Source organism: Haliaeetus albicilla, chromosome 19 (genome assembly GCF_947461875.1).
Source record: "Haliaeetus albicilla chromosome 19, bHalAlb1.1, whole genome shotgun sequence".
NCBI classification, from domain to species: Eukaryota; Metazoa; Chordata; class Aves; order Accipitriformes; family Accipitridae; genus Haliaeetus; species Haliaeetus albicilla.
In genome coordinates, this window is record NC_091501.1 from 1,221,510 (window position 1) to 1,242,518 (window position 21,009).

At 38.8% G+C, this 21,009-nt stretch overlaps 1 protein-coding gene across 25 annotated transcripts in view; it reads right to left on the minus strand.

The window, feature by feature from the left end:
- TNRC6B (trinucleotide repeat containing adaptor 6B) overlaps positions 1-21,009 on the minus strand; it is a 141,918-nt gene that overhangs the window by 16,337 nt on the left and 104,572 nt on the right. For 21 of the 25 annotated variants that reach the window (XM_069807155.1, XM_069807166.1, XM_069807157.1 and 18 more), the window contains 12 exons: positions 20,836-20,994; positions 17,327-17,505; positions 16,036-16,110; positions 14,681-14,726; positions 8,927-9,075; positions 7,578-7,748; positions 5,191-5,316; positions 4,028-4,159; positions 3,406-3,501; positions 2,986-3,160; positions 2,490-2,624; positions 2,109-2,285 (listed from right to left, as the gene is read on the minus strand). In XM_069807155.1, the coding sequence (XP_069663256.1) occupies positions 2,109-2,285; positions 2,490-2,624; positions 2,986-3,160; positions 3,406-3,501; positions 4,028-4,159; positions 5,191-5,316; positions 7,578-7,748; positions 8,927-9,075; positions 14,681-14,726; positions 16,036-16,110; positions 17,327-17,505; positions 20,836-20,994 (1,620 nt within the window). The remainder of the gene's footprint in view (positions 1-2,108; positions 2,286-2,489; positions 2,625-2,985; positions 3,161-3,405; positions 3,502-4,027; positions 4,160-5,190; positions 5,317-7,577; positions 7,749-8,926; positions 9,076-14,680; positions 14,727-16,035; positions 16,111-17,326; positions 17,506-20,835; positions 20,995-21,009) is intronic. The other 4 variants (XM_069807175.1, XM_069807165.1, XM_069807180.1 and 1 more) reach the window with 2 other exon arrangements.

The window sequence follows — 21,009 nt, forward strand, 5'->3', positions numbered from 1 at the left end:
ATTTTCCAACACTAGGAAGAAAAATTGTATCTCCATGCCAGGAACTGACAGTGGGCCTCATCTACAAGCTTGCAGAGAAAAAGGACCTACAGTATAAAATCATTTTGGGTCTTTATTCTTCATCGGGGCGTTGATAAGGTGGATCATGACTTCAGCTAAGTTTTCCTTCTCGAGGAAGCCAATAAGCTAGAGGGGCTATGAGACAGCGTAAGTGGCTGATGGTTCTGGGACAGTAACACTTGTCCCAATAGTCTGTGAACCTCCTAAGAGAGGGCTAGCAATACAGCAATAATTGCATAAAAGCCACATGCCAAACCCCATGATCTGTTACATGACATCTGCAATAACAGTCATGGGCTACTCATTTACACAAGAAATTGGGGATGGTACTGATGATCCCAGGTGAGAGTTTATCTTCAGGATTTGTGAACTCCAGCTATCCTCTCACAGTGGTGACACAGTCAGCAACAGCAAAAATTTCGCTTATCCCTGACAGTGGGACTGCAGGTATCACTAAGGAAACTCTATGATATCGACAAGGGGCAAAGAGTAGCTATTCAAGCTTCTGAAACAGCCTTCGGCTACCAAGAATCTTCCTAGAGCCAGTGGCTGCTCCACAATCTGGAAACATGGCAGAGCTCATGCTCACATCCTTCTCCTAACATTGCAAGCAGTACTGTGTTTCTCAGTATTATATAGGGGAATGGTAACTAAAGAAAAAGTTCAGCAACAATGGGTCTACGAGAGTGGTCCTGCAAAAAAATTTAAATTTTGGGGGTCTGTGGCATTATGAACAGTAACTCCAGCTCAAGAAGCTCAGTACTTAACAACCATGCTGACAGAAACATAATGCAAATAACACCTCTACAGAGAGCAGTCAGTGGTATGAAGTGCTGTGGGTATGCAGATGTTCTTGAAATAACTAATTCTTTAACTTAGTTAGGTCATCAGAAAACATGTTCTTGCCAGACTTAAGACACTGAGGGGTTCCCACATATAAAGCTTTAGCTACTTTTTGTAGGTTTCCTGTAGTTGTATCCATCACACAGATTCCTAGGCTTTCTGATGCAAGGTCTGTGCTACTGGTTTACCCCACAGATGTACCTGCACCTTTACTTTTTTGTGCTTGAGGGGATACACAGTAGAGGATTTGCAGTTAGTGTTTTTCTTGAAATGTAAGTGTCTTCCAGGCAGAGAAAAATCACAGCATCCACTATTTGCTGAACAGCACTGGTGACTAATCGTGCAACTTCAAGGACACCACCCTGTTTAACAAATGTTTTATATAGAAAATTATGTGTGTGTTCAAATACGTATGTATTTTCCTAGACACTTGAGTTTTCTAGCGGAAAGATAAAATTCTGCCAATGAAACTCTAAAAGACTTAAAGAATGTGCTACTGCCTGTAATCCAAAAAGCAAAAAACTTCCACTCAAGCCACAAGATTGCTGAGTAGTACTTAAACATGGCAACTACTCTTCTATCCTTTACACGACATGAGCAAAGGAAAACCACAACAGCGTAGCACACACATTGTATAGATATTGTACCAATACTGGTGGCAAAAGAAACCTGGTGGTCCGCAATGAATTGTATTTGTAAACAATTGCCAGAGGAAAAGTTCATGCTACGTAAAATACATAAAGTCAAGAAAACCCTGTTCCCACCACCACAAAAAACAAGCTTTCACATCTTTTGCTTTCTGATTCCACACTATCAGTCAGAATTTTTACACTCCGTGTCAGCCTAACACAACTGAAATAAGGAAGGAATCAATACAAGAGGAGGGAGCTGGTAATGTGTCTTCTATGAACAAGTGTTCTCATGAAAATTTCTGTAAGTGTAAAGTCACCAAACTATAGAAGATCAGAGTTCACCTAACAAAAACAAAATACTACTCAGGCAATTCAGCAGTTAGTTCATATTTAGCCCAGCGGTTTTTTACTGGAGATTCAACGTTTACGTTCTAATTTAATGTGGAAGAAATTTGAAAAATGATAAGCCAAGCAAATATTTTCCTTGCAGTGGTTATTGAAAAAGTATGATGAGGAAAGGTCCCAGCATATCTACTTTAAAGCTTGGACATAGCCCCTGCCCTTATGTAATACCTGGAGGCCAGCTGGCGTTGCTGGATTTGCTTCCGATCTTGTTCGTTGGTGGAGATTTGGCAGGTAACCAGCTATCACCAGCAGGGCCTGCATGGCTACCTAGTGGGTCGCCCTGAATTATATCAAACTGGTTGTAGGGCGATCCTCCGCGAGCCTTTCCAGGGGGCACAATTGCACCTGAAGCATTAAAAAAGATAACGTTTACACTCCGGAAAAGTTGGGATCTTTATGAGTATGGTGTACTGAAACAAAAAATATTTAAGATGCCTACTGGTGAGGCAAGACATTCAATGACTTGAAGCATAGTTTCATCTGAGCTATTTCACCTCTGGCAAGATGATATTGCAAGGGTATTCCCAAAATAGCCAGTCCCCTTCTCACCATTTTTGTGCATATTGGCATCTTGTGAAGCCACAGAGGGCAGCCCTTCCATCATAGTCCACTGCTTAAAGCGGGATTCTGTTCCAGCCTCTTTCCCTCCCACCATGCCATAATCCATGCCACTTGAGCCAAAGCCTGTGAAACAGACAAACAAAACTCCATTGTCATTTGCTCTTTTCAGTTTAAATAACTTCAAACAGAGAGTCATTGTGATCACAAGAAAGGTGAAAAAATCCAACACTAGCAAATGAAACGTTCAAGTGGCAACTTCCAAATAAGACTGTTAGGTCAATTTGCCACCAAGATATACTTTGTTAGTAGGTTTGTCTTCTTCCCCTGCAATGAAAAATAATGCAATTTGATCAAGAGTTGACACATGTCATAACCTTCACTCTAGTGCTTATACACACAAGTTACTCATTTCTGGACCCAGACAAAACTGACTAATATGGTAACTATAGGCAATGCACCATATCTCTTTCCACAGAGCACTTACCTGAACCGTATCCAGGTATTTGCCCTTTGGTCTGTAAATCTGAGAGACCCACATTCAAAGGATTGGGTACCATGCTGTCTAAATGTGGCTTAGGCCCCACAGGGTGGGATGGTGAATGCTTCATGCCAGGCTGCCTCTGCTGCTGCTGTTGGAGGGCACTCACCATACGAGCAATCTGCAAATGAAAGAAAAAACATGGGGATGATGTATCCTATACTGTAACACAGAATTCCAGTAAACATGAAGAAACAGTGACTTGAAAGAGATCCAAAGGACCCTGCTCTCTGAAAAGTACAATCTGAAGACAGTGCAAACTGAAGAGAGCAGATGACATTACTAAAGCCAGTGCAGTCTCTGGTGCAGAGTGCATTTTCCCAGCGCACTTTATGCTCCATGTGATTGACAAAAACAGTGCCACACCTGTTGCTCCTGCTGTTGTCTCACAGCTTGAGATAACTTCCTCTGGCTCTGTAACAGCTGCTGCTGCTGCTGCTGCTGAAGGAGGAGCTGACATGCCTACAAGATAAGTGGGGGTGGTAAGAGTGAAAATACAGAGCTTAAGTGAGATAAAATTGCCAGGAGCTAGTCACTAGCAAATGCTTTGCTCAGAATTTCTGTAAACTGTTTCTCATTCCACACACTCAAAATGACAATGAAAGCATTAGAAGAATACTATATCCTTCACTTCTTGCTAATTTAACATCATGCAACAGTATTACTAGTACCTGCTTTACTACCATCACTATGACTACAAGTCTGAAAACAACTTCATTAAAAATCAAGAAACAACTGCTTTCTGCACAAAGATATTGCTTAGACTCATTTCTAACCCACTGCAACATTCACAATAATTACACAGGCTTGTTTAGTTTCTCTGCTGCCTTCTAACAGGGCTGCATTTTCCTTTACAACAAACAGGGAATACTTGTACAAAAATAATACAAGATCAGTAGAATAAAACAGAATTAGAACAAACAAAAAGAAAACTCTTTCTGCAGACAATTTGTAAACAGTCCGTCTCACAAGATTACTAGTTACTTACTAATTGAAACTGGGGAATCTGTGGAAGCTGGCTCAGCATGGCAATCTGTTGCGGAGAAAGCTGGGGGCCCATATTGAAAAGACCAGGATTCAAGCCACTGTTGGGAAACTGTTTGAGCATGGAGGCCGAAACCTGCATGGAAATCAGTTACATATCCTCAAGAAATGCACTGCTGTGAGAAAAGATGATAAAGTATTTCTATAAAGGAATAGGTACAACACCAATCTTAAATGGTGTTCCAGGAAAGACATTACAGGTTTCTTAACACATCACATTTAAAAATGCACAATCTATGACTTGAGCTGAGTGAATACCTCACTGGATTGACAATATACAGTATCACATGTGCAGATGCAGACACACACACACAAAGGTTCCTCCCCCAACCAATTGGTTGCTAGAGACTGCACTAAATTAAAATGCTGATATATGTGCAGCTAACCAGTAATCACAGTACTGCATTATCACATTAAAAATGTACTGCTTGACAAGGGAAAAGAAAGGCATTCAGGCAGTCACTGGAGCAAAGAAACAGTGCCTCACAGAAAGAGTTAATCTCTTTGTACGCTGAATAAGCTATAGTAAAAGACAGTAGGTGGAGAAGAATCCCCCCATTTCTCCCTGCATTATTTGAGAGTTACACAAGTAGAATTCAAGAGAATCTCCAAAAGTCTTGAAGTCCAAAGCAAAAAGTAAACTTGTGCATTTGGAGACCCCGAGGTCTTAGAGCTCTGCAACGTAAATGCAACGTGTAGCCCTCATCAGGCCTCTCTTTCACAGGGGGAAGGAAGCACAGGACAAGACTGATTGAAAAAAATTAAGCAACCTGTCACACTTCAGAAAAACTTCCAGCTTTCACTTTTTTTGTTGTTTTTAAAATACTTTGCAAAAGCCTATGTAAGACATAGGATTCCTGAATCCACTTTGAGGTTTAAAAATACTGGTAGCAAGCGTTTACCACCAACTGCCATGGAAGAAGAAAGAAGGCTAATCCTTCTGCAGTGAGGTTTAAGCACTTTCAACTACAATTTTTAATTTTATCTAAGTTTCCAATTTCTTAACATCCAATCAAGACTAAGATAGATGTATGAGTAACCTCAATGATGTGCTCTGAAGGCTGTAGCTCTACTTTTACAAGTAACCAGTTACTATAAATTCCTTACCTGGGGAGAAAGAAATTGGGGAGGCACTTGCGCCCGGATATTGGGGGAAGGATTTAGTGGCTGCACTGGTGTGTGCATGCCCCTCGATTGTGCTGTGCTGTTTCCAAACAAACCATGATTGCCACCCTATAAAATTAAAGCAGTAGTGAGAAGATGAATCTTTCAGGATAATGGATTTCTATGCTATTACTATGTATCAATAACAATGAGGCAAGTACTGACTTAAACAGAGCACTCTTAAAATTACTGAGATGTTTGCCCTAAATCAGTAATATTCTACCTGGGTTAAAACTGCTGTACTACATTTTTGAGATGCAGGCTCTTTCTCCTCTACGTTGAAGAGTCATGTTTATCCACTTATTTCAAAGCACGTGACAAAGCTAATGTTTTATATTTTGCACTTTACATGTTGGGAAATGGAAACTTGGAGTACAAACAACATGCTCAAAAATGTTGAGCCCATTCCATTAGCTTATAAGTATGGCAAGACTGTGTCAACAAGAATTTTGGGCCATAATTTTAGAGAAGTCAGGTACTTCTGAGTAGGTTGTCGAGACATTACTCATAAGCCTACTACTTCCTCTGCAGACCTTTCACTAACTGAAATTAGAATTCTAAAAATGTATTAAAAGTTTTCCTTCTGATGTGAAAACTTCAGCATTCTGGATTGGGATGTTTTTCTTTTCCTTTTTTTCCACTAAATTGAAGAGCAGGAAAATTTTCAAGCGAGAAAAAAATATTTTTTTTTTCCTTGCATCGATTTATTTTCTAACACAAGAATACTTGCTGTTTGAGTTTTTTTAATGAGAAGTATTTACTGTTTTATAAACAACTTCTGTAATAATAAACCCTACCGCATGAAAAAGACCAAAGAAAATTTGTGATTATGTTTCACTATTTCAGCCTCTGAGCAGACTGTCTTTATTTGTAACATCTTTCAACAAAAGCCACAGGAAATATTATGGACAGTCTCCTATACTAACAGTCACATGCTGTTGCTTCTAAAAGCTGAAGCTCATACTCCAAAAGGTCCTTATGTGCCGTGATTCTGTCCTTTCATTTTCAAGACCCTCAGAACTTCCCATCTCCTGCTGTGTATCAGTACATCTATGATCCTCAGACACCTGGTGTTCTAAACAGTACATTTTCCAACCCTCATCCATCATTCTCTGTTCTCCCTCTCCATGCTGGTACTGCTGTACCCAACATAAATTAATCATTCTTCCAAACTGAGATGGTGCAGGCCTTCTCCAAAACCTTTTCTTCCATTATATACCAAGATTTCATAAACTCTGCCTCCCTTCTACCATAATACTGTGCATCCTCCACCATCCTTTTGCGACAACAGAAGTCTCTCATCCTGCTTCTATACAAGCAGCATTATGGATTGCCTCATTCACCTGCATCACATTTCACTTCCTTAATGTACGTTCTCTTTCAGAAGCAACTCGGGATGTCATACTAACCATGTAGGAGGATAAACAAAAAACCTCAAGAGACAAAAGAGTTTTTATTCTGGAAAGAACTGACTGGGGTCAACTACACAAAAATTTTTGAGAGGCTTGAAGCTGCAGCTACACTTTCAGCCCTCCCTAAAGCTCAGAGTTCTACACACCAAATCCAAGAACATGTCTGCAAGTTTTGGACTTAATCTTATGTTCAACACTGATTGTGTCACATAGAAACAGAAAGACAACACAAAGAAACACCATCATGTTAGGCATGTGACTACATAGGCTAGTCCAGTTGCAATACTTAGGTTCTATTCTTTCATTTCCTAGTATTCCTGCAACACTTTCTTCTAGCATAATGCAAAACATAATAGCCAGAAATTCTTCTAAACTGTAGCTAACCACTTCACTTCTTCCCCACCATTCCCCTGTATACAGAACAAAAATATTACTACTTCAAGAGTTTTTACAGGCTGCTAAATCAATCCTTTCTTTGGGCTGTGGGGCAGGGAGAAGGGAACAGGCACAATGCAAAATGACTGCAATTTTTTAAAGGCATATTTCTACATATGAGGTTATTGGGTGGAATCTGGAAAAATTCGGTGTCGGGGGGTGGTGGGGCAAATCAATAGCTTCTAACTGGGTTTTAAAACAGCAATTAAAATATAAAGGTTGCCACTAACTTCATGACTTCTGAAAAGCACATCTATCTGCTGCTGCACTGATTCAGGCAGTAAGAGGCCAACAAAACCAGATGGAAAACATTTTGATGATAGGAACCAAAGTGGATTGATTCTCAATGGCCTGATATAGCTGAAATTTCCATTAACAATATTAATTTATTTAGTAGGAAAACAAATGCAAGCAACCAACTAACCAGGATTAAGCCCAGGTTGCAGCCTTATAACAATGCATCTTATAAGGTGGCCTGCTTACTTGTCTAGCAGCGAAGTTTTGGGGACTGAGCCCTGAGCCGATTGCCCCAAGGCCGACGTTGGATAGTGTGGAACCAGAGGGAGACAGCTTGTAGCTGGGAGAAGGGGAGAAGGGAGAGCAGGGAGCCTCATCCCCAAGGCACCCATCTTGATTGGAGAAAGGCAAAGTCAGCTGAAGCAGCAGTTAGCCAACAGCAGGAGTTGGTTAGTGAAGCAACAGAATGCAAGAGGAGAGAAAGAGGGACGGTGAGTGACTAGGAAGAAGCAAAGTTAATTTGTAATAGCAATTACAAGGACAAAACTTCTGACTCAAATGATCACTTGACAATTAAGATTTTGGTCCAAGGAGATAAACAATAAATTCCTAAGGGTTTCTTTTTAAAAATACATTTTGAACTCTCATGAAGTTTGTTTCTGACAGTGGCTATTACCACTACAGAAACAAACAAATCTTGAATGAACTCCTAATGTTAGCACACACCTACCAACATAATTTGTTAGGAATGCATTAGCTCTGCTAGTGGTATTTATTAATTAGGCCACCAGAGGGAGTTGACAAAACTGGTTTTTGGCCTGTTATACCAAAATGGAGGAGTTAAAAAATTTATTGACAGTAACACACCTTCTGAATTTTTAAACCAAATTTCTTTTCCATTTTACATGTGATAAAACTGTATTTAAAAAAAAACCCTAAAGCATTCTGAACCTACTGGACACTCTCCAATTCATAATGTGAAGCAATTAATGTTTGATAATAACAGTGAAAGCTTCTATTTAAAATAGGCAAGAATGAGAAAGAAACACTACCATAACATAAAACAAATGTCACAGAGAAACAGATGTCATACAGAAGCTTACAGTACATGGACATACAGCATAAGGGGTTGTGGAATTTAGAAAGGGTGTTTCCAATAAACGACAGACATGAAAGCAGAAAAAATTTGGAAGACTGTGATTACTTATGTTTACTTAGATCTAAACCAATTTTTTACAGTAGATGACTGTAGTCAGTAGCCAAAAGAATCACTGTGATGAAACTATAATGAATTTCATTGCTACCAGCAGTTTACCCTTCCAAGAAAAACAAAGGAATTTCTTTCTGTCCATATTAAGAGCAGTCTGTTCTAGAATAAAGCGCCTCATTCTCCCCAGATAATTTAGTTTGTCTATGCACATCTGACACCTCTGATTTATATACACATTCACTCTACAAACATAACTCCCCCACACCTTTTATTATTGAGTTTGTCAAAGGTTACTGAATTTTTAGCAGTTCAGGAGGAGCAGGGTAAAAACTGCGACCTTGAACATAGAGATCGATACTAATTTATCTAAAGGTATTTCTCTCACCTTCTCAAAATAAGGCCCGCTATCTGTGGTTCCCATGTCTTTGGAATTAGGTGGACGGAACCCAGATCGATCCTTTCTCATCATGTCATTAAAATCCCCGAGATTCATGGCTCGTTTATCTACCTCAAACTTCTTATCTGGGAGACCACCTGTTAAAAAAGAGGAGAGGTGACAAAATTAGTGCCAATAATCTCTACCATGTTTCATGACAGCAGGTTCACAGCCAAAGAAAGTATCTTTAAGATCAGGGTATAAATGAGATCTGTCTTACAATTTAGCATAGCTACAGTTGCTATTAAAAGTGTTGAAAAATTAAAATAGGAAGTTTTATTTTTAAGACTGAACAAGCCAATTTAATTTAGAGAGTTTAATGTAAAGTATTTCTCACAATTTATGTACAGATATAAACATATGTATTTCTACATCAGCCTAGTTCAACTAATGATATTCATTTATACATAATTCTCAATCTCTTCCAAAACTCACGCTGCTATTTATTGGTATTCAGTATCTATAGAGACACCATATTTAACTTCTCCGTATATTCTACTTAGCCTTTACTGGGTTTGGCATTGAGAAAGAATTTCTCAAAACCGCAAAACCATGCACGTAATTTGATCACAACTCTCCTACACTCATGTGAACTTAACTCTTGAACACTACAGATCATCTGGTATAGCATAACTTCCAGACAGGCAACCAATCTCTCTCAGCCTGTATGCCATGATTACACAACGACTAAGAGACACTTTTCAAACATCCTCTACAATCTCCTGCCATTGTTTAGTCAGTAATCTGGTGGAACACGAGGAAGAGGTGTTAATAACAGATGATCAAACTGTAACATACACAGTGAACAAGACATCATCTTTCTCTATAAGCTTATCATCAGCAAAGTGCTGACTGAAGGAAGCTTTCTACCTCACACACTGAACTGCTGCCAAGGAACAATTTTTTTTTTGTCATAGCATTATTGTTACATTGAGGTAGATGGAAAGCATCTTCATTTTAAAATATAGACGATGTGATAGAAGTGAGCTTTAATGGTATTTTTAGTTTTAAAATAATTTAATTTAGCAGACAGATGGCCTTACCAAGAACAGTTTAAAAAACCTGTCACCACAGTTAACTAAAATCTATGACTCTTCCAAAGGAAGCTGGTGACAGATATCCTACCCTACCACTGACAAAACACTAAATCTTTATCAAACAGAGCAGACAGCTGATCTCTCCAATACCTTCAAAACACTTACCTGTTCCTCAAAAAAGCTTCTCAAAGCCAGCATCTCTTCCTAATGTCCAATCACAAACTATTAATATTCATAGGTATGTTATTGCCAAGAACCCATGAAATCAACCACTAATTACATGGGTTTTTCTTGCTGGCGCAACTTTCGAAGTTGATCCAGCTTCATCCTCTCAGGTGCCTTCAACATCATTTATCACAAAAATACTTGACAAGTCACCTACGTATCTTGGCTTGTAACTGGAGTCATACTGACCTGGATGAGCTCATCCCTTTTTAACATATCCTAAAAAGCTAGAACTGGCTCTGCAAAAGCAGTCACATCAAATGTCACGCACATCTCAATGCTGTCAATACCTACATCTAACCACTACACACAATGCCAGCAATGCACTACCAAAAGCCTTGTGTACTTTAATTCTAGACAGGAAGCCCTGTCCGTTAGTTGCTCGAAAAGAAACCGAAAGCAAGACAGAGTTGCATCACCATCTGAAATGAAACTGGGTCAATGCCAACACAAGATGACTAAGCCACAGAAACACCCTTTTGTTTCTTCAGTTATCTTGATGATCCAATCAACTCAAACATTACTGAATGATGCCTTGTAAAAAGGCTTGCTAAAGAACATGTAGAGCATTAAGCAGCACCTTTAAAGGTTTCAAGCACAGATATGCATGCCACTTAGTACTGAGGCAGCTGCTTAAATTTCAACATAAACAAGGCCTTGCTAAGAGAGATGATGGCATTCATTTATCCCATTCACAGAAAATTCTAATGCAACCTTGAAACCAGTCATGTGAGTCTGTCTTTTGCACTTGCCACTGAAAGCTATAAATAATGCAGGTGGCTGAAGACTAGCTTTACCTTACATAGTACAAGACGACCGTTAAAATCTGAGAAGTTTGACTTTTACCCTCTGCAGTAGGCAAGAACACTTGTGCATGAATAAATATGAAGCCCCAAATCCTCTACATGCAGAAATGTAGAACAGGTTAAAAGCCCAACCATCTTCATAAAGGAAAACACTCCATCAGTTCTTGGATTTTCCCCACTATTAACAGCTGTGAGAAACACCATGAAAAATGCAAAATGAAACAAGAGCTTAGAAGATGACATTCATGCCCTAGTAAGGGAAAAAAGCCTATTAAGTAGATCTCCCCCACCACATGCACACAGCTTAAAAGAAAAAAAAAATTGAATTCTATACAAACCAAATTATATAATGTGATCCTGTACTGGGAGATAGGGGACAGAAACTGCTGTTGAGCAAAGTTACATAAAAGTTTGCAAATAAGAGGCTCGATGCGGTGAAAATACATATATCCAGTGGGGTAACCCAAATGGAAAAAACCCCCATTTGAAACATGTTTTCTGCTTGACCACAAAAATGAAAACATTTTAAAGATACTGGTTTTATAGCTTTGCCATAAATTTACATCACCCAAGCCTACTGAGCAAGCAAATGTGCTTAGATATTGAGGTATTGCACCTGCATGCTAAATCAGGTTATGGCTTTGTAACGTATTTACAATAAACAGCTGCATGAATCGCATTTGAATCAATAGAAACTGGAAATGAATTTCCCAGTCTTTACAGGTGATTTGAGAGTTCAGTGATCTGCAGAGGTTGCAACTAACCAATACATTTAAAAAAAACAAAAAACAAAAAAGAGACAAAGGTGGTGGTCAAACGGAAGGAAAGGATAAAATTCTAAGCGAATTTGACAAGCTACTTACTCCAGCAAACTTCATGCCACAAGACTTACATACGAGGAGAGAATTCAATGGAAAAAAGGGTTGTATCCTATTTTCAAAGTAAAACAAAGTATCCGTTGAACGGATTTGATAGAAAAATAATAAAAAAGAGGAAGTAGATCTGCTTCAACCATGCCATTGATCCATCTCTTTTCTGTCTTGGTCGGTAAATAAGAGTGTCATTCCAGCACCTTGCAATAAAAGCAACACATTTTTCAAACAAGGAGAGCGAGACCAACATAGTAAGAATTACTTACTGACAACTGGACCTATTTTATAATGCATGATGATCAGAGCCAAGGTGCACCGGGCATACCAAAGCCAAAGTTTTCTGTGATATGTGTGGTCTCCAAGCACAGAATTAACTCTGAGATTAATGTGCATTTATTCATAAACTGGGAAAATATCATGTTGTGAGTCACCCAGTTAGGAAAAGCTCCTATGTTGTACTTCTGACTGAAAACCAGTTGAAGAACAAGCCTACCTCAGAACTAAGTCCAACTTTTAAAGTTTAGAAGTAGATATAGGCTGAGGAAAACAGCTTATGTAAAAACATAAACCCAAAGGTGGTATTTATCTGAGAGTTGAACAAACAGCTTTTGCTACTTTATCCTTCCCTACCGTCACTATTTGCTGTTTAGATGAAGAAGAAAAAAAAAAAAAGAGAGAAAAGAAAATCTGGCAATGAAACAAACCAGAAGTTGCCACAAAGACAGGAGCCAGTGCACCAAACTGTGGATGCACATGACACTGGAAAGTGAGATCATTTAATGCTTAGCACACAATCAGTGATAATCTCAAACACTGTAACTTCTTTGGCAGGTAATACCTCAGCAGTAAATAGATTCTATCCTTGATGTTGGATACGACCAGCTTGTACCACAGACCCCATGCTCTTCTAACTTACAACAATGAGTTTCAGAACATATTTTGAAACTAACTGTACTTGATTTGTAAACACTAATTTTAGTTGATCTAGAGATCTCACAGACTGTCATCTGACACAGAACTACTGTTGCCGGTGGTTCTTCAGAGATACCACCACAGGATCATCAGTAATTAATTCGATTGACAATCTCCCACAGGAAATTTAGAACCACCAGCAGAATAAGCATTGATTCCAAGTCAGTCATCTCCTCTAGCCATCCCTCCTCTTCTTACCAAGGCCTTTCTGTCCTCTCAGCAGCACTTTGTGCCTGTATGCATCCATCTCTCAGCTGAGGTAGAAACTTTTGCTATTATGCACAAGTAGCTGGAAATAAGCAGCTTGGTACCGGAACATTTTTAAACATGAAACAGGTAAAATGGTTACTGCTTAACAGCCATACTGTGGGTCTCAGTGCTCATCACATGAGATTCGGAATCAATTGTGTCCACACTTTCATAACAAAAACTTGATTTGCACTGATACAGGGACCCCTTCCAAACACAGAACCACTAAACATACGCTTCTCTGGAGCCCACAGGGCATCCAGGAAATTCACAGGAATCATCTACACAGGAAATTCACTGTTCTAGCTGAGAGCCGAGAATACTGCTACTACTTTGACATATCATCCTTTGGAATAAGAATTACAGACCTCTCCTTTTGACATTGTAACTGGGAGGAATCTGAGGCCTCTTTGACATTCCTGACAGTTATCAAAATAGGATTAACATCTCTCTCCAAAATTACTGTTGGGTTTGTACAGCGGCAATGTCCTCAAAGTGGACTAGAAGATCCGTCTTTGTAGCCAGGGGCATGAGGTGATCTTCCTGCTTCCATAGATTTTGAAGAATCAAAAACTGAACAGAAGTAGTCCCTAGAACAGGAATGAAACCCTCTTCCCCTTTATAAGAACGAAAGACTACCCTGTACAAGTTTTTAGCCTTACTAAGTCTTCAAAGACTTGATAACAAATAAAATAAACAATCGGAAGAGCAGATTTGGATCATCCCTTTTTTAATATACACCTTAGTTATCTTGTAGAGAAACCATCTCAAATGGCAGATTTCAGAAACCTGTGGTATTTCTATTGCAGTACCATGATAGTGAATATACAGAGACAATCTGGAGAAGAACAGAATGCAAAACTAAAACTGATTTCAAGATCAAAAAAAATTCTGTGAGAGTTCACTACTTAGTTTGCCAAAGAAGAAAGTAATGACAAATTCAAATGCGATTAAATGGGATTAATCCAAGTGGTCAATTCCAACTCTCATTTAGGATAGTGTTTTCCACACAGCACATTCCACTTAAGTTGTATAGTATTTGTGGTGAGGCTATCAAGAGTGAAAAATCTAGTTCTACTGTGCAGTAACTTGTAATAGCCTGAGGCAAGCAATTGAAGAAATAAATGTTAGAAGATATTCTCTTCCCTCACATCACCTCCAGGGAGCTGTGGTAATTGGGATGTCCTACTACCAAGAGCTAAAAAAGTCTTCCTCTTCCACCAAATGAAAAGAGATCTTCACTTTCTTGAAATGCTAACAATGAATACAAACTACATGGATCAAAACAGTCTTACAGGATCTCCCTTCCACAAGTTATAGCTCTGTTCTGTACAGGTATACATCCCAATCTTGCATACCAGCATCAGCTGTGTAACTATTCAAAGCCTACAGCCAAGATAGTGGATGCTATAACTCTATCCTTCTATTATAAGGAGTCCTAAAAGTAAAGATCAAACCTTTCCAAAGCACAGCATGTCATCCACATAAAAATACTACACATGATCTCGTATTTCAAATGCATTTAAATTAAATTATACGCACCTACAGACAAGTCCATCTTACTGCCTGGAATGTCCTCAGTTTGACTCTGGGGGGGGAAAAGAAAAAAAATCAGTTCTGACTCCTGTGAAATGCTGAGGAATGTTTTAGAAAGCAGCCCTTGATGGTTTAAAGGTGGAATGAAGGAAGGACGTGCTTGTGCCAACGAAAGTTTTATTTTAAACTAAAATCAAACACAAGGATTCCTGATACCACCCTGGACACACCTCACCTCCACCCCCTAATGCTCTGTGTGGCAAGTTTACCCATATGAAACCAGACACATGAAAACACACGACAGACAGAGAAAGATGGACAGACAGCTGCTCTGTGAAGTTAACCTCTGTCCTCATGTTCCAGTGGTCAAGAGATGAAACACTGAAAATAGTGGCCAAAATGATAGCTCATCCTCATGACCTGTCAAGTCATCAAATCTTGAAATGTGCTGCCAAGTTATTCTTTAGTTGGCAGTCTGGGACAGGGTGTTCCAATAGCTTTCAGAAGCATCTACAGTCTCGCAGACTGAGTTTGAGCTTGTGAGCCAACAGACATTACAAACTAATCCTAGTCATGTCAGTGAATTTGTGCAGCCCTGAGCTTCTCACAGAACCTCTGCATTATTATCTTTTGCTAGGCTGCATCATATACTGTTCCTGCTTCACAGGATAACAGTTGGCGAAATAGTCTGTAAAATATTTTACAAATTAGCATATCAGAAGTTCTTATAAAACATTTTCTATGTAACTATTTTTAAGCTACTTCCCGCAGATCTATCTTTTCTCTCCATTATGTGCCATTTATTTATTCACTTTACCAATCAATCTTTATGTACTGATTAATAATGATCCCTTTTTGTTCTAAAAAGACCCTGCTGCGCAGTATTTAAAATATAAATAGCCAAAACAGACACAGGGCTGTAGATCTCCTTTTCTGATAGGTGGCTGAGATTCAGAATGAATAGCCTCGGACTAATCACAGATGTCTGATGCTACAGCCAGGAGCTGAGGCCTCTACCTTGAGTGCTCTAAACAGCAAGTTATGAAAAACAAACAAAAAAACCAAACCAAAAACAAAACCCCCAAATCCTATTACTTGCAAGGAAGTTGCGATCTCAGAACAATAGCTGTCAAAGTAACTCTGAAAAGTCAAAGCAGACTTTGGGTTTTTCTGAGAAACCATTCTGACTACCAAGGAAGTGCTGAATACTCAGCTATTACCGGTATTATAATCAACATACCAGCATAGTAAATGCAGATAAGTAAGTAGTTACACACTGTGAAACAGCTGATCTTTTGACTTATTTAAAGCTTACTGCTTTTTTACAAAGTTGGATTTTATATTAAAAAAAATTTACTTACTAGCAAGCCCATATTTGAAAACTGTTTGGATAAAGGGTTCATCCACGAATCACTATTTCCTCCTTTTAATGCGCACTGAAGAGAAAAAAAGTATTTTTAAGCAACTTCTTAAATTCTGTTTTATCCTTGAGATGCACAAGTGTTGAATGAAAATCCTGGTATTAATCTCCTGAACAAATTACTTTAAGTTTTTGCATGATTAGAAACATTTACCAGATACTATTTTCTTCTTTTCTCTCTCACAGAATTGTTCATTGTTAGGTACACCAAACTGGATGAACACCTACTGTGTAGCTGTTTATCACACCTTCAGTTTGATTCTAGAAAGCTTTGTGAATGTTATTCATTTTTCCCTCTGTTACAGTTTAATGCATTCTTTAATCTACCACATACAGAGGTAGATTTCTTCCTTGGCTTTCTTCCCTTTAGTGTGGTTTGTCTTACACGGGCACTGTGCAGACCCGGCTCTCAATTTGGCCTTACTGTAATTTACAGGTGATCAAAACCAAAACTGAACACAGTTCAATAGAAAAGAAAATTTTTTTGGACAGTTGCTTTGGTGGTTAAAATAATAAAGCTATAATGGAGAAAAAAGTTCACATGAATCATTTCTGCTAGCTAAATAAGAATTGTAAGACTCCACACCATGTCACAACAGTATTTCCAGATCCTGTGAAGCTGCTCTGCACTTGCCTTTTGAGTTTGCCCTACCTGTTTGATTAGAATTAGACAAAACATAGTCCTTCTAATATTAATACAGTACCAAGTGTTACTGTACTAGAGAACTTTAATGCAAACAAGCCTTAGAAAGCAATTTACTCAGGACTATAGCCAAGCTCCTGCTCCTCTTAGAAGCCAAAGGTCAGTAACAACAAACACAAGTCAGCCCTAAATCCAACAGTCAGTAGAAGTAAGAAGTGCATGTGCCAAAGGGACTGTGGAATCCAAACTTCAGCAGGCTATGCAAGGAGAACAGCAGCAGCCTAACACAGAAAGATGTGTCAACAAGAGGAGAGCAATAGCCTTGGGATACTTATTGCTCAGTTTCATTTAGCAATGGCTCCACAGCTTACATATCAAAAGAATTTGACACCTACTGGCAGATTTATTAGTCACAACAGGTGTAATAACATTAAAACAAATCCAGAAACCTCACATTTTTTACACTGTTGTAACAGACACCTTTCTAGTTGAATTCTGTAATACCTTTTTAGAAGATTATAATGCTCTAACATACCAGTTGTACTGCTTTCAGACAACACAGTAGTTATGAATCATTCAAGCATTTTACCTTCATTTGTGTTTTCTTTCCTCCTTGCCCCCAGCTTGTTGAGTTGTGGGAGGAACTGCTTCCCTGAGAGCCTGCTGTGTTCCAGACTCCTCCCTCCTCCTCCTCTTCCCAGCTGGAATGACGAGTTCCTGTCACTGGCCCATCACTCTCTCCCCAGCCATCTTGCATAGATTTAGAACCTTTAGAAAAAGGAGAAAAAAAGCTCAAAAGCAGTCTACAATACCATGTAGCTGGTGACTTGACACTGCAAGATTAGCCAAGATCATCAGAACCCCAAAGGAGTGAAAAAAACCCAAAACAGTCTTCACTCTAACATGAATCCCAAAAACCAAGAGGTTCGGTGGCATGTTAGCATGTCATGTTTTGCAACGATTTTGAAGCAATGTCAAACCATTAAAGATATAATAACCACAGGGGCATCTTCTCTTATACAAGATACAGCTGCATTTGGATTTCTTTAAAAGGCAACCTATTATTTTCTAGTGTAAATGAAAGACTTCAAGAACACTTAAAAACCAAGGGTACTGAGGACTGGTTCAGGTGGTGTATCGATTATTTCCTCTCTTCCTTCAAAACCTTAACACTTCCCTTGCACTAAACTCTTTCACAAAGAACAAAGAACTTATTAATTAATAAGAACTAAGTAGAATCTGAAGGAGAGGACCTGACATTGTGCTCTGGTATATGTAACACCAAAAGTAGTTTAATGTGAAAAAAACCCCCTCTACTTGCATTTCTGTTCTTAATATCACTAAAAAGACTTATTAGCAGCACTGTTTAAGTAGAGATGCCATTACCAGAAAGCTACAGCCATCTCATCGTATCAGTTCAGACTAAGGAGTCTTCCCTGTTGTTTCTTTTCTTGCTGTTACTCCCTAGTACCAGCTGTCAGGCAACTTAGAATTCTAACCTCTACTGACAAGCCAACAAGAGCCCAAATCCTCATCTTGTCCACTGTCCAACTGTTCTCCTTCCTGCTGTAACTCTTCATTCTGTGTATTTATTCCCTAAGCATTCATCCTTCAAAAGAAGGTTTCCATCATCATCACCTGTTTCATAACTAATTCTTCAATTGCCTGGGGTTTGAGTGTGGAAATCAGGGATAAGGATATTAATACCCATAGCAGAAAATCTCAATACAAAAAAAGTCAGGAATTGTAATTAGTCTATCAAGGGGAACTCTACCTCAACCATGCCAAAAATAAGTACAGCAGCATATCATGGCAGTTTAAGAGCTACCTTAAAATTCATCATAAATAACAACTAATCAGATGCTTAACAGGAAACGTAACTTTTTAAAGCATATGCGCATACCAAAATTGAGGGCTGCTTAGGAAACATACTGGCCAAGCACAAAAATTTACCTCTTGGCCCTTTGATCATGCTACTTACACAGAAAAGGTTACACTTAAGGATTATGGCTGCAGAGTCAAGAACTTAATCTGGAAATGTCATATATGGGGTAGTCCCTGCAGCATTAATTTATTTCCAGCCACAGTGTTTAAATATAGTACTATGATCCTAGTTTTAACTACATGACCACAGATTATTTTTCTGCATTGGCAGCTCTCACGTCTGAGATTCTTGAACATGAATCTGGACAGGGGTATAAAAATGACTTGTCTGTAGGATTCCTGTGTCATTTTCTGCATTTATTTAGTGAGGAGGAGCAAATAGCTATAGTAAGCAAAGGAAACTTTCAAGATAAAGACAAAATAACGATGTTACAGAAAACTGAATTTATTCCTACTTCTACCAGAGAATTCCTATGCAATAGTAGTAAAACTATGTAAATCCATGTTTTTTAAACAGGTGGGTAATGATCTATGCTTCCTTTCTTTGGCTCTAAACTCTTGTTTTCTTTTACAATCATTGCTAATCTCTGTTTCCTGTCCTTACCTTCAACCATAAATTATGCCCTTGCAGGCTCTTTGTCCCAATTTCTTCTTCCAACTTATCCAAGCCATTAAATATCTCCCCTTACTCCACTGAATAACGTAGCTTTCTTCTTCATTCGTTCTGGGTGCCAATTAGAAAGGAGTTGAGAAAGCAGTCACAGAACACAGGAGAATGAAGATCTCAGCTCTTAACACTGGTGACCTACTACACCCCAACCTGAAATAGCCGTCACAGGGAAACTCCCCACATTTGCTTCTCTAGAGCTGGGGACAGCTTACGTACAAAATAGTACCCATTGCTGCAGCTCTGGTTATGTCACACATGCACACCAGTTAGGACGAGCAAGTGACCATGCATAGCATTTAAAGACTATCTTAAGTATTAACAAATCCATAGAACTTGCAATGGATGATGAGCATTTCAGAGGCTCTTATTTTAGTCATATTTATGTGGCCTTTTACAGATGAAAGAAGAGATCCATCTAAAAAAAGTCTAGCATCCTGAAAAGTGCCAAGTTTGTGTGGCAGGCACAGGAAGCACTACAGCCATCCACCAAAGGTTGATATAATGTTAATACTAAGGAAGCAATGCTTTTTTCCCAGTTCTGTTTCATAAATGGCCAAACTAATTAATTGGGGTGGGAAGAGGGGAGAATGACCCAACAGCATACAATCTGTATAGAGCATTTCATTCCAAACAATTACATGTTGTAAAAGCAACATGTAACTGGAAACAGTTTTACAGCATGTGTCATCAGTCAAGTTTAGTAACAGTCACATATTATCAGTATTTCCTACTGGAAACTTCATATCCAAATGTTATTGGCTTTGGCTATAGCATTGCTATGTTGTATCAGCAGGTGATTGCTTTTGTTTGTTGTATTCTCCTTAAAAAGAGTGAAATAAAAATTCTACAAACAGCTTACATCAGCAGGAATGATTTCCACAAAAATAAAACGCTTAATACAGCAAAATCTTAACTTCAAAGTAAATTTTTAAAAGATTTCCAGATTTCTCATTCATGAAGAACACAGCTGTAGGCAGGTAATATGCAGAAAAAAGTCAAGAGTTCGGTTCAACCACAAAGTCCAGTTCTTAACAGTTACAATTTTCCACCCTCACGCAATAATAATAAAAAACCCCAACATTTAAAGGCAAGTTGTATTACCAAAGCATAGACTACCATGTAACAGCCTCCACAGTGAAATCTGTCTGTACTGTGCATTCCTTTTTTTGATATGATCAGGAAAAGTGATTTCTCACGTGATAAGTTTATGCTAAGTTACAAGTGGGCAGCCAGAGAAGAAAACACATTTTGAGAAAAAGATAGATTTCCTCACTCAGATGCTCTAATGTTTCAAAACGTCACAAATCAGAGCTGCCCACAGCTTAACTAATTGCTTAGTTAAGAAATTTTTCATTACCTTAAAAGACAAAGTTCCAGTCATTTGTAAGTGCTTAATCACTCATCCATCAAAATCTTACGTGACATTCAACATTGCTTCTACGCCTCAGATAACCATTCCTCCATGGGTGACCTACATCAAAAGGCTAAACGCTAAAGATCTCCAGGACCATTGCAAAGAAACTTGGTATCTGGCCTATACTCACTAGATTTCATGGCATTCGGGGCGTTGGAAGGTGCATTCCCCCAGCCTGTTGTCGATGCTCCTGTATCATCTACTTCACCCCACCCGGGACTGGTTTCATTTGGCTCACCCCAGGCGGACGTACCATTATCTGGAGCAGGCGGAGTGCTTTTGCTCCAGACTGCACAAAGGAGAA